The 14,497-nt window shown below is 37.7% G+C and overlaps 1 protein-coding gene across 1 annotated transcript; it reads right to left on the bottom strand.

The window, feature by feature from the left end:
• Nucleotides 1-2,230: 2,230 nt before the first annotated feature.
• On the bottom strand, nucleotides 2,231-12,366 carry colec10 (collectin sub-family member 10 (C-type lectin)). The gene is made up of 7 exons (XM_035672855.1): nucleotides 12,165-12,366; nucleotides 10,048-10,119; nucleotides 6,016-6,087; nucleotides 4,113-4,166; nucleotides 3,405-3,500; nucleotides 2,796-3,007; nucleotides 2,231-2,549 (listed from the first exon to the last, which is right to left on the bottom strand). Exons 1-7 carry the CDS (start codon nucleotides 12,262-12,264, stop codon nucleotides 2,304-2,306), a joined length of 852 nt encoding a protein of 283 aa, XP_035528748.1. The 5' UTR covers nucleotides 12,265-12,366; the 3' UTR covers nucleotides 2,231-2,303.
• Between the last annotated feature and the right edge of the window lie 2,131 nt (nucleotides 12,367-14,497).

Genomic DNA, 14,497 nt, shown 5'->3' on the forward strand with positions numbered 1-14,497 from the left:
TTCAATTTGATTAATACTGATGGATACTGAGTCCTTAACTCAACACACACACAAAAAAATCTAATTAAATTAAATTATTAAACAATCTATTCTTGTTCAATTTGATTAATACTGATGGAATATTGTTGACAGCAGCAGGTGGAGTTCAGGAAAGCTTCAGTAACACCATATATAACACTATATAAAACTTTTTGAAGTTAATACTGTTCTATGATATTTCTATCATCTCCATAAATATTTCAGTTCTTTCCAAAAAAACAAAACCAAAAGTATTTAGCAATAATAAGTCAACACACACACTTCCAGGGACTGTGTGTTTATGAAATAAAGATGCGCACAAGCACCGTTATTATGAACAACCCATTGAAGTCACATAGGTTGTTTGACCTGCTGTCCGAGTAGTTGGAATAAAAATGTTGTGCTCTTGCAGAATTTGGTAACACTTTTAAATACTTAACACAACTTATTTTTTCTGGATGTATTTTTCAGGATAAATATGCTGACAAAACAATGGAGGAATTCCACAGTGGTACTGTTCAGTTCCAGGAACAGATCAAATAAAGAAAACTGTGATGCTTTAATAACTCAAATGTTTTATAGCACTACATTACACCGACTAAAAGGGCTTAATATGGTGCTCTTGCAGAATTTGGGAACACTTTAAAATACTTAACTAATGATGATTTAATTAATTAATGCAGAATGTATGTCATGAATTCCTGTTGCTCAACAGGTGATCTAGTCACTATGACTTTTTGTGATTAGTTCACACTTAGATTGATCATCAGTTAAGGAATTTTAATTCACAATTACTTTATACATTAATTGATATGCGACCAATCAGATGGATTAATTAATGCATTCAATCAGAATTGAGTCATGAATTAGTTAAGCAGTACTTAAGTATAAGTTTCGTAACCCTCATTATAAAGTGAATTTTAATTACTTGTTAGGCTTACTCCTCTCCAACTCAGTCCACTCCAAAACAGACAGGGGTTAGTGTCCGTTCTTCTCAGGCAGGTCTCATGGAAAGTACAAATCACAGCTACCAATAAAAAGATCTTGAACAAAAATAAATAAATAAATAAATACCTAAGAGTTTGAGTCATGAGTTACTAATTGTAAAACCATGTTATTCTCAGTAGTCTGTCAAGTAAGTGTAAGTCACTTTTTTGGACCTAAATAAACCTCGAAGTTCAATTAGAAAGAACTTCTCATTATGCCTCAGTTGTCATTTCAGCTCAAAATTGTTGTGACCCTCTTCCACCCCATTCACATTGAGTTCATCATATCCAGTGCCAAGGTTGAGCTCATCAGATGTCCACTCCTTATCACATCCAGATCGTCAGCATTCTCTTTATTCCTTCATCACCACTGCCACCAGTGTCTAGACTCCATCAGGGGGTTTCCTATACTAATCATGGCTTCACCAACCTTTAAATTCTTCATTGTGCACATATTAAATAATCAATTAAATGTATTTGTTCATTTAAAAATTAAGTCTCCTTGGACTAATCTCTGTATCTGTACGTGAGGCAGGAAATGTAAGTGTGCATACTTTATTCAGAATTGCCTAAAAACATAAAATATATATTGATTTGTGTCATCATAACAGCTGGTCCATCCTTCCTCCTCTGCATCCAGTTCACCTGATGAACGTTCTTATCAGAAGTTGAGTTCATAAGTACTTCTTATTATTACCTGCCATTCTGCACCTGTCCACTAGCTGTCACTGTTGAGTTATCCATCCTAACTCATCACTTCTTGCCTCACCCTCTACTTCGAGGACAGATGGTCAGAGGACTGCCATGTAGATAAGCATATTTGATCAGGTCAGATCAAGGTTCAGATTGAATGAATTAAATAATATTGCTTCAGTGTGAGTTACTATATGTAACACTCATCCTGATTACTACAAAAACACAAACAAAGAAAATTTTAGGAATGTCCCGAAGTTCTCAAACTGTACCTCTGAAATAGAGTAGGGGCGATGATTAATTAATTAATGATTAATACTCTAATCATAACAAAAATTTATTGGTTTATCTTGTAAAATGATTTTGTAATAGGTAACTTGATAAGATGCAGTAAACCATGTAACATTTACTCAAGAATCTGTCCATTGTCTGTCTGTGATGGTGTAATGTCATTGATCAGAGCAACATAATCTGATAATGCAGGCAAAACATAATTTTCATTTCAGGTATTTCTTTATTAATACGTATTAATTGCCAATTTTCTACGACACTATATATATGTATACTTTTATCTCTTTTGCATGCAAGTCTGGATGCCTCATTGACTTATGATGATGCAGAGGCAGGTGTTCCTCTTCCTCCTCCTCCTCTTCTTCTGCTCTTTGGAAACTCACAGATGAAAAACATGGTGGCTTCACACTCCACATGACCCCATGTTCCAGTGCTGAGCAGCTCCACGCAGGTTGAGTTTGTGGTGGGAGATACTATGGACTGTAGCTCCGGCTCTTGGCTCCAAGCTGCAAACCCCTGCAGTGGGCTGGAGTCTGCATAAACATAACTGCTTGTTCTGTCCTGATGACAATAAAACACAGAGACAAGTAATTGCACCACAACAGGGAACACTCTTGAAAAATATTTCCTCAACATTTAACCAGGTTTCAAGAGAATTTGGCCCTGTAGGGCTGGGCGATGTTTCTATATCTACAGATACTTATCCTCCTTTAGAGAACAGTGGCAAAGTGGACAAATGGACTAAAAACTGAAACCCCGCCCTGCTGCAGTTTGTGTGTGCATTATGTTGTAATGGGGACCACTTACTGTGTCCTTGCTTTGAGCCTGGACTCCAATATAAACTCTTGTCAGTCCTGCCTGACTGACATAGTCTGCCATGAGATTGTTGGTGTTGCTGGTTTTTGGCATGGCCAGGGTGCCTCCTCTTAGCTTGCAGTTCATTGAAGCCTCTCCAAACCTCTTGGGCTCCTTCACCAGCAGGTAGTACATCTCCTCTGTTTCCTTCAGCCCCAAGATAACTGCACAGGACAGGGTTACGGGTTAAAGGTCATTAGGAATTATTTACATATTGTCCACGAAAATGGAAAAACTGTTTTCTTTGCAAATAAGTTGTACATGCAAAAGCAACAACTAAAACAAAACAAACTGCACAAAAATATGTATTTATTTAAAAAACTAAACAAGTCAGAAGGTTGTGGCCTAGTGCCAACCCTTTCCTATAGCCAGCCAAACCATTTTTCAGCCACATTGCTGTCAGGCCATTGACATGGCACTATTAATAAAAAACAAGGACTGGGTTCATTTGTAAAAATAGCAGCATGTTATGATTTTTTAGGCTTTTGAGAATATTCACCTTGCTTAGTGCGTGTTAACATACTGTAGTGTGTGCTGGATTTCATACCATTCAGTACTTACCATTTTTCACAAACTTGGCAGCATTCTTCAGCTTGCCTACATTGACATCCAGCTGTCCAACCACCTTCCTGTACCTGCCACAGTCACATGTTGTGCCTGCAGGATTAAACAAGGGTCATGTGATTTAAGTGTCTGCATTAGCAAAGAATCACCTTCCTGTACCATAACAGTGACCAAACCATAACACAGTACATAAGGCTAAGACTGGGGACCTTACAGAAGAGCACCACTGATACGATAGCCCTTTAAGAGCCTAGCTCAAGTCCTGCTGCATGGCACAAGTGTCGTCTACCCTTGCCATTGTTTATTTAAATTAAGTTAATGAATTGCAGTGCTCTCTATACGTGTTTATGCTATGTACACATGGCATTGTCCCTGATACAGGTATGTACTTCAGCCATCTCCTCTTCTTGCTTATCCCAAGGCTGGTTTTCCGCAAGTAAAACACATAATCAGGTGAACTGAGGTCAGGTGCTGCATTGTCATAAAATTGGGGAACTAATGGTGGGCTGTGAAACACACACTTAAAGCTAAAGGTCAGCACTTTGACCTCATAGTCATGATTTTATTTCAACTCCAGTGTGCTGGAGTATACGGCCAAAGAAATGCTGTAACATCATTATGTCTGTCTGAGAGGAGGAGAAAGGCAACTGTTGTTACATAAAGGATTTTTAAAAAAGCAATGTCTGCATGCTTTAGACTACTCACCTGGTTTCCCTTTTAAACCAGAGTGCCCTTCCAAACCTATATCACCTTTGTCACCTACCGAGAAATAGAAAAACAGTCATTACAATTACGACACCTGTCATCCTGCAATTCTTTTTTTTTCAGGTTTTGAATCCATGAAAATATAAATAAATAAACCAGTACATTCACTATCGACAAATAACTCAACTTATTGACATTGTCTTGTTTTATGATGATATTGTAATGCATTTACAAAAGAATACCACCAGATGGCTGTATCACACATAAAACATTTTAAATATGGCTGCACACAGGTATAGATTTACTCAGGTCAAATGTTAACCTATTGTAACCCAAACTGAATTGTTCCAAATAAACCTCAACATGACAACACAAACATTTTTTGTTTGAAATATAGAGATGTGGATTAATTGTAATTTAAATGTAATCCGGAACATACTGTTTAGTTATAATGTAGCTTTATTAAAAGAATCAACTGACAGTTGAAAATTTTGGGGAAGTGGGCTGCAGTACAAACATTACAATAGTCTGGTTTTGTATGAGGAGGAACAGTGACATATTGTACCTGAACAATCTGAGGCTGGCTGAGTGGGCTTTTGTTATTCAGATAGAATAAACAGTTACAGTTTGAGCACCCTGACAAAAATGTGAGAAGACTAATTATCCTGTTGCCAGTATAGTATCTCCTATAAATTATTAAAATAAAATGCTACCAGATATGCAGTGCAGTGTTGTCTCTGAGGGTGTACAGTACAATACAATTGACAGTCCTGCTGCAGTCAGTTGGTTAGTTTTTTCATATGAATTCGCTAATTACACATAGTTTTATAGTTTATGGCTTTAGATAGCTGTTCTTTGGCCCAAGCTAAATGTAGGCTTTGGAGATACTATAATAAGCAGACATATGCATATAATTATAGCAGATTCAGTGTCATAATCTCATATTTATCTTGAATGACACCAATTTTTCTAACGTAGACATTAAAATTAACACTATTTTCTGTGACATGAATTAAAGCTGACATTTGCCTGATAATGTTTTTTTTCACCCAGGTGTTTTATGAGCTGCAGGCGCTCAGGATCAAGGAAAATCCAAACCTGTGACCTCACTCCTTTGCCTTGGATGGCTGATGCACAGCCACTTTCCTGTAAGTGTATTAAACATAATGAATACTGAGAAAAGTGAATGCCTAGAAAAGAAAAGGGGAACATGAAAAGCTCATAAAAACAAAAATAAAGATAGAAATTGTTTCACCTCCCAAAGCAACTGCATGACATCATACTGTAGGATTCTGTTTTCTTCTATCTTTGGATGTAATAACTTAAAACATAAAAGAAATAGGGAAAAATACATACTTTTAAGGAACTGCAACTGGCTTAAAGCACTCCCCCTTGTTTGTATTAGTCTTGGGACTAATGCTGGGTTTTGTAGAGATGTCCATTGTAGTTATTTTTATGTTTTGAGTCTGTGGTTTCGATCAGCTGTCCAAGCTGAGGAGGAGTTCAGGAAACTTTTTTTTTTTTTTTTTTACATTTTTGTCGCCTGTTGTTGACAACTGAAAAAATGGCGCAGGACCAAGGACACGTTTAGACTTGAATCAGTGTCTCTCTTATTTTGGAGATCTGTTTTTTTTCTTAAGGACACTGACGATTGGAAGCGTTACTTCTGATGCGCTCTCTTGTGTGATTACTGATAAGTGTACTGTATTCAGTGTATTGGAATGTATGCTAATGAAAATGTATAAGGCCTTTGTTTACACTGTAAAAAGGTTAACTGGATGACATTAAAGCAAAAGTGGGAAGACTAGAGAGACAGAAACAGTGTTTACATTAACGCTACATAACATATATAAACATAAACTTGAGATTAAAATTTGATTAAAATGACATTCCTTTGTTATACCTTTGTCTCCAATAGGCCCCATCTTTCCTGTGTGGCCCACCTCGCCTTTTAGACCTGTCTCCCCTGGCACTCCTGGGAAAGAAGAGAAAGACAGAGGGTGAGAGGAGAAGGAATATATGGAGAAGACTGGATTTATTTGAGACACAGTACAAAAATCTAATCATCTCAATTTGAAAGTATGGCTTTCTTATCCAACATGATAATATACAGAAAGGGTACTATACACAATGCATAACATTTTCCAGAAAGTGAATAGATATCATTGTAAAATCACTTCATCATCATAAAGATCCCTTATTGTAGACATACAGTCTATGATTCAGATTTGTCATATTCCTGCAGTTATTTTTCTTGGCTTTCATAGCGTTTTCTTTTGATTTCTGATTATTTTGTTGTTTTCCAGCCTAATCAATATAATTCCATGCTCCCATTTCATCTTCTGCAGATAATCTCTACGAGCCCTGAGGCTTTTTTCCAACAATCACTGCATAGTTTGGTTCCTAACTTCTTGATGTTCTTATTATTAGAATGCCAGTAAATAAATTACAAGAGAAAAATTATGATTTATTTCAGGCACTAAGTAAAGTACTTTGGGTTGAGTGGCCCTTTGTGGAGTGTAGGGGAAGTGTGCGCATTTGTAAGCATTTATAGTCCTTTTTAGGATTTCAGAAGGTGTTAGAAGAGATACTGAGATGGCTTTTGGATGTTACAGTGAAAGTGTAGGATGACAGAATACACCAGAGTTAGAGAGACATTGGTGGTGTGTGTGTGTGTGCTGTGCTGTGTTGTGGTGTGTGGTTGTGAGTGGGAGAGAGGAGAGAGAGAGAGAGAGAGGGGTGGGAGAGAGAGAGAGAGAGAAAGTATGGGAAAACTACAGAGCAGACTGAGGCTTTCTGCCAGCACTTGAATGAGTATTTCCTCAGGAAACTATTCAACTGGAAATTGATGGCATTTGAAATACTAAGTGACGCATTGGAGAGGCCTATTGCTATTAGAGGGATTTGCCACACACACACACACACAGCTATTCACTACTATTTCCCATTTCCCACTTTCTCATGTTGATTTTCTACTTGATGATTTGTGAGAAGTGTTGGCGAAAGGTGTGAGGTCTTATGGATTGTGTGAGGTCTGGTAGGCTCTGGCCTATGGGAAATTTCACAATATTTCACTATAATCTGCATGAAATCTTTGCATGCATTTTTCAGCATGAATGCCTGAGAAGCATCATCACAAATACTGACCTGAGAACTGATTGTAAACAGTGATTATAGGTGTTTATTTTTTACTATATGAAGAAATTTAATCTGTTGGTCCCTTGTTATTCCTTCAGTGTCTATAAAAGTTGATTAATGTTGTTTTCGCAGTGCTTATGCTTGCCAGTTAAACCGTCTATCTAAACGTCCAGATAACACTCCTTCCTATCACTGCAGTCGCTCTTTATAATGGCCAACCCCTCCAACTGGTTTAACGTCTGGATTCTCCAGCTGCTGGAGGAGAAAGAAGGTGGAGGCCACATTTTTCATTCTAATCATGGAGACTAAGACACATCAGTCTTAAGCTATTTCAAAAACGCCTATAATGGCTTCAACTGATGGAATGTTTTCCGGTCTTAATACAACAAAAATAAAGGAGATTAAAATGCTAAGCATTGTTGGCTCAAACACCAAGCACATATGAATACTGGTATTTCTGCTTTTTTCTGCTTTTGAGCCTCGTAGACAGAGAAAAGAGAGCTGGGCCACGTCAAATGAAGGCATTCAGTCAGATTTTCCATTTGTTGTACATATGGTTCATTCCAACAGGTCCTTCACAAGAATTAAGAACATTACATAACACCTAACTGTACTGTTTGTAACACTGAAATTCTCACCTCAACTTTACCAGCAGTTTTAAGTAAAGCACAATTAACAAATGTAGAAATCCAGCACAACTGTTTGTTGACGTCAATAAGTTTGGAGCAGCAAATTGTTTTTTGTTGCCCACTGGAGCATTCACAGTCATGTATTCCCTTTTTAAGATTCCAAAATTAAGCAACTGTTTCCTGTAAAGTGGCTTAAATTAAGACAGGGAACACATGCGTCATCTGTTGAGCTGTTGACTTACTTACGAGGTCATCATAGGACCTTGCGTTCATTCCTACAGTGTGCATACACACAGAAAAACCATAATGATTGGGTTTGCTATACTGCTGAAAAATATCTGCAAAGTTGAAAAGTTGAAAAAAGGTTCATATATATATATATATATATATATGCATCCCTGACATTTGTCTCTCACAGTCTGATGAGAGAATGTGTGTTTATTGTTGGAAAATATGTGCGTGTTTGTGTGTGTGTGTGTGTGTATGAGGACTTCTGTGTGAAGTTATTGAATAAAACAAACATCTGCAGAGAGAAAGACGGCAGCCAGGAACCAGGGCTTTTACACAGTGTGTGTATGTATATACAATGATGTACTGTGTGCATTGTGTGCATATAGTATATTATATGCCTCAGTGTGTGTGTGTGTGTGTGTGTGTGTGTGTATGTGTGTGTGCAGACATCTGTGTGTATGATATGGCCAGTTGGTTGGCCAGCTAGTCTACCAGCCCAGTTGGAACACATAAGTCGAAGCGGGATGCCGCTGCTTTCCTCGGCCGCAATTAACATCTATTATCTTATCTGCTTATCTATCTTCCTCAGAAAAGGAGTGCAGGGGCTGTCTGTCTTTTTGTCTGTCTGTGTGTTTGTCTGTATTTCTGTGTGTCTGTCTGTCTGTCTGTCTGTCTGTCTGTCTGTCTGTCTGTCTGAAAGCAAGCTGTCTAGAGCAGGAAAAAGCAAAAGCTGCTGCCAGGGCTAAGTCACGCAGGCTGTCTGGAAGCCCAAAGTACACAAAGTAAGACTGTTTCTTCGGGTAACAAGAGCAATATAAATTATATTTTTGAGTTACAGACGGGTGTCATGCTTCTGTACAGACATAAAAGAGAAATGAGACCTTACCACTGATTACTTTTGCTGTTTTTTCCCCCTGCTTTCATTAGTCTTCAGCCCTTGCTACACGTGTTGCAAGCATGCTAGTAAAGACAGAATTGCAGAATTTCTTCAGTATCTCAAGGGTTACCACTACATGTGTTCAAAATGAAATGCATTTTAAACTTGGACGTTGATATTGCAGGCCTTTTTTGTGCTGTGTGCTAAAGTAGACTTAATTGTCGATCAGATTTTTGCCTTTTTCACAGAGGACATTTTAACTTGTCACACTGGGAAAAGCACAGGTGTAATTAATTAACTGCTACATAACAGAGCCATTGTTATTCTGATGAGTGACACCTGTGCATTTGCTACCATAATGTCAAAATTATGTAAAAAGCCTATTTGATACATAAAATTTATCTAACCTCCTATTGATAAGCCCTAAGTCCCTTAAATTAATAATTTTGAATACAAACGATCTTCAGGATTTTTCATTGTCTGATTCTACTGTGACTCACTAAGTCATCCAACTATAGTGTGGGTTCCATTAAAACAGACCTATGATTATGCCAATATTTGTCCACTGCATCATCCTCAACTGCAATCTGATAACAAACCAAACTTTTTTATTTAGACTATAATGCTGACCCATTAACGGGTCTGAAAAGTGAAGCCAACGTAAAGGCCAGCAGGGGGAGCTCCATCGGCTGCAATAACCCATCAATACCGTTCACTGTAATGGAGAATGAGCCAACTTCTTACTTGATTTATGAGCTCAGTAAACAGTTTCCTAACGGGTTTATGGTCTTTATGGGCGTGTCTACCTTGTGAGTGACAGGTCATTCTCAATGAGTCTGTCCAGTGCAGCACACAAAACTCAGATCAACTTAGATTAGCTAAAATAAACAGATTAACTCGCAGTACGTCACCGCCGCTGGCTCACACTGGCTCCGTCTAAAACGGTACTCCATAAACCAACGGGGACGTCAATGTGCAAACCATATGTTTTGTTTTTGTCCCAATTCCTACTTTACAGGATAAATACATAAATAGCCAATCAAGGATAGATGCTAGATACCTGGAAGTCCTGGTGGTCCATTCTTCCCCAGTTTTCCCAGATCTCCTTCCTCACCAATCCCACCTTGGTCTCCTGGATTAAAAAGGAAAGACAGAAAAGTGGAGTGTGAAAGTGAATTTGGTTTGAATAAGGAGAGCGGTTTCCCATTATGTTTTAATCACATTTCTGTAGAAAAGGGGCCTGTAAGAGGCATGGCAGTAAAATAGCCATTACAGGATGATGATACATTATCAAAACTTAACTGTTGGCCAAGAACTATGCTACTGTAGCGCTGGACGTGGGTTATGCAGTGTTTGTGTATGAGATTCAGTGCAGGTCCAGTTGTGGTTTTGGGGGAAAGTCCTACTGTAAGGTTAAGTTTCAATCAACAGTTGACATTTACTGTGGACTCTGCATATTCCATTTTAATTATTTTCATCAAGCCAATATAATTTTCAAAAGCACGTTTTAAGTATAAATGACAAAATTTTCAAAGTTAAAAGCACAAATGAAGTGTAGGAGAAATATTTCTGGTGGGTCGACTGCTCAAAAAGCTCTTGGAAAGAAATCTTGAGAGGTTTTCAAAGTGTCTATTAGAGCTGTAATTTGGCCCCATTTGTTGATGCCAAGACCACTTTATATCTTCTTAGGTGCTGGGCTTTGAAACGACGGATTGTAACAAACCCTCTCTTTTAGCCTGAAGGAGTACTTAGGAAAATTGATAATTCAGTTCTGCAGACTGTGTAGACATTTTCAAGTAACTTAAATCACTGCAATTTCAAGTGTTTCTTTCTGCCTGCATAACATTATTTCCTTTTCTGGACTACTGAACTCAAACTATGTACGGTAAAATTACTAACATGCCTAACTTGAGTGATTTTGGTGTCAAATCACAGAGAAATTTCCCATGCCAAATAATCCCATAGCCTGGCAGCGATTTAACATGCTTTTGAGCAATAGGATCACTTTATGTGACATAAGTGAGTAAAAGTGGATTCAAGATTTTTCATCTTACTTTTTCTTAAACAAAAGTGTTTCACACGCCCTATGCCTCTATAAAAAATTAAATGCTGGTAAATCTATTTAAAAATGTTGAAGTCAAAGTACCAGTAAATGCAATTGAAGTATGTTTGTGGAAACGTTAAAATAAATAAAAACAGTGTGCACATTTTTTCAGTGTTATGAAACATAGAGAAATGCACGTCTGACACCCACTCAGATATGCAGACGTGAGAATACACACACTCAGAGACTGACTCTGCAGTCAGTATATGGGATGAGTCTTGTAAAAATAATCAGTTCAGTTTAGTGGCAGCTGTCTAAATATACGCTGTCACAATGGGACTTTCTTACAAAAAATTCAGTGGAAAGCTGACAAAATGTCCACTCACCCTAGTGACTCTATTGTGTTACATTTGCCTCTTCACTTTACTTACACTACCACTTTATTTAATAGTTCAGCAACTACTTAGAGTGAAGCTAACATACATTTATGCTCAAGAACTGTAAAATTCAGTTTTTACACCGATTAATTCTTTTGCTTTTTCACTTGACAGACCTCTAATCTTTTCTTATGCACGTCGACTCCTTAAGTAACATCTAACTTTCTTTCAAGCTAGAGCTAAAAGCCATGTTTTAGAGTAGCGAGAATAGAGCTAAAATGGTGCTTAGCTCAACTGTGTATTTTATTAGGTCTGTCTGTCTGAATCAGCAGGGGAACAAGCTACTGGATGTCATAAAATGGAAAACACACACAGGGAGGCATTCCCTCCAAAAGACAATGGGGTAGCAGACTGCAAGCTAATAAACTACAGGACATTACATGCTTAGTACCTTTATCATCAGCTCTGTAAACCCTGAAGCATATCAGGGGTGTTTCCTTAGAATTTTCCACTAAGAGTTTTTTATTTGATGCATATACAGGTATTAACATTTACATTGTGAGGATTCTTGAGGTTATGAGGTTATAAATTAAATGATGATCTTTGATCATTTGTCAGCTTTAAATTTATTCATGTCAGAGTTTTGCTTTATAGGATAAATCTTTACAGTTCTATTAATATTTAAGTGTCATGCAGTCAGATTTAAACGCAAGCATACAGTCACAGACACATAGAACATTTTAGGCCATGCATTACCTTTAGCTCCAGGTAGGAGGGTATTGGTGCAGACTTCTGTAGATGCGGAGATGTAGTTGAACACGACTGCAAACACACAGAGCACCAACAGTCCCATCATTTCCCAATCATCTCTGACCACGGAAAAAGATTGTGATGTTTAATTTTGCAGGTTGTTACTAGCGCCAAAGTACTGAATGTGCAAAATCTCTCATCTGCCACTATGCACCTACTACAGCCAGAAGATCAGTGCACCAATAACGAGCAGAGAGGGCTAGAACAGATCTCTGCTGTTGTATCTAGAGAACGAACACACACACACACACACACACACTTGTTTATAGAGTCTTATCAGTTACTTGTCATAATGTCAAACAACACTTAACAGAGTACTGCATTCCTCTATGTCTTGCCCCTTGAAACTGTGCAGTTCATAACATGATTAAGATTCGACTTTGGGAGATCAATGGAAGAATAGCAGTAGGTGACAAATACAGTGTAATGTTTTTTATTTTTATTCTGTTTATTTTTTTTTAAGTTATAAAGAAAAATATTTATATTATAATAAAACTACTGTTTGACTTTTATGAATGGTATTTCTGATCACAGGGCCTGAAACCACTTTCTATTTGATCCATTGTACACTCTTTATATTCTTTGCCATTTTGTTTCAATGTTATATAAGATATTTGTAAAGTATATATATGCAAAATAGGCATATAGTGCCCTCAAATATTCTCACAGTGGAATGAAAAACATTGTGAAATATCACAATGTAATTATTTGCATCTGATAGAGTTATGCAACAGTACACCTGTCAGCAATGGCACAAGATATCCAAAATCTCTGGAAAATCATGTAAATATTTAGGCTAAATGGAGAAGCAACTGGGATGTTTTCTTATCAACAAGGGAGTAGCACCTCTGGGCCTGGAAATTTAGTCCTTTACTCTTCCTCCCACCCTTTGGCCCACAAAAGTAGGAGAGGTCTGTTCACGTACAGAAACAAACATAAACATGCACACATACTGTAGATATACCCACAAACACATGAGAGACAAAAAATGTCCATGCACAAAAAAGCATGCACACACACAGATTCTTGCAAAATTGCATCCTCTGGTTTGTCACTATGTGGTGAAAACATACAGGGATTAGAGGGTTTGGCGGCCTCGGAGGGACAAAGGGAAAGGAGTAGAGGGTGGATGGCAGAACATTAAATAAAAAAAACAGAAAGAGAGGCACAAAAAGGGTAGGATAGTGAGAAGAAATTAGGGATGATTACAGAAAATGACACAGAAAGACAAAAGAGACAGTGTGAAGAACAAAGAGGGATAGTAAGTAAGGAGGAGAGTGTGGTCAGAGCCACATGTCTTGGCACAGAGAAGGATTTCCTTATTCAAAAGTTATGCTTCCTGGGATGTCTTAAGCTCTCCATCAGAAAGGCAAGTCATCTGGGGCATTAGTGTGCTCTGCTCTTTGAAGTACAGGGAGGGGTTGTTATCGAAAGACTATTAATTGAAAAAAACAGATTCATCTTAATCAGACATTGGCTATTATTCCCGGAGGGACAGAGCTGGCTAGTCTTCACTTTGAAAAGCAGCCATTTTGAGGAGAGGAGTTACAGGGTTTGTTGGCTTTGTTGTGGTTGGCTCGTTATAATGTTGATTGTATTTACTGACAAAAATCTTTCAAATACACCCAGAATTGGCTTGGAAATTACAACACTCTTTTCTGCTTAAAATCAAGTTACAATTCATTTCAACTGTTGCTAATGCTGTGCTTTTCAAAGGAAAATAATGTAGGCCTGCTACACAGTTGGACAAGTCATAGTCATTAATCTATTCTAATTGCTGATTGTAATGTTTGTTTCTTTTGGGTTGTCTTTGAAAAACATTTTAAACCACACATACACAGGCTTGAATATATTTCACATTTGATATCAGTGTGAGACTGGCAAAAAAAATTTTGGGCGTATACCGCTGTTTGCTTCAAGCTTCGTAGTCTATAGCATTCCTGCTATGGAATTTGTTGCTGTTGAGAGCTGAATATTTTGGTACGAGAGCTCTTTTCTGCCTCCGGCTTTTGGTGTGGCTGACACTACTGTTGAACAGAAACAACCAATGCCAACAGCATGCATTGGTGGGGCCAATTAAACAAGAAAAAAAAAATTATGTGGAGGCTAACAGTGATAGCACAGCCATTAACAGTAATATGTGAATATTTATTGTTTAACTAACGCTTAATAACATAAAAAAGGGGAGAATGGCTCTAGCCCTGATGGACTCATGGATCATCATTGATCATCACTGCTGTTAAACTTAAACTAGGCAGGTAATGTACAGTAGATTTATC

This window comes from Morone saxatilis, unplaced genomic scaffold (assembly GCF_004916995.1).
Source record: "Morone saxatilis isolate NCDOM2014 unplaced genomic scaffold, NCSU_SB_2.0 Contig24, whole genome shotgun sequence".
NCBI lineage: Eukaryota > Metazoa > Chordata > Actinopteri > Moronidae > Morone > Morone saxatilis.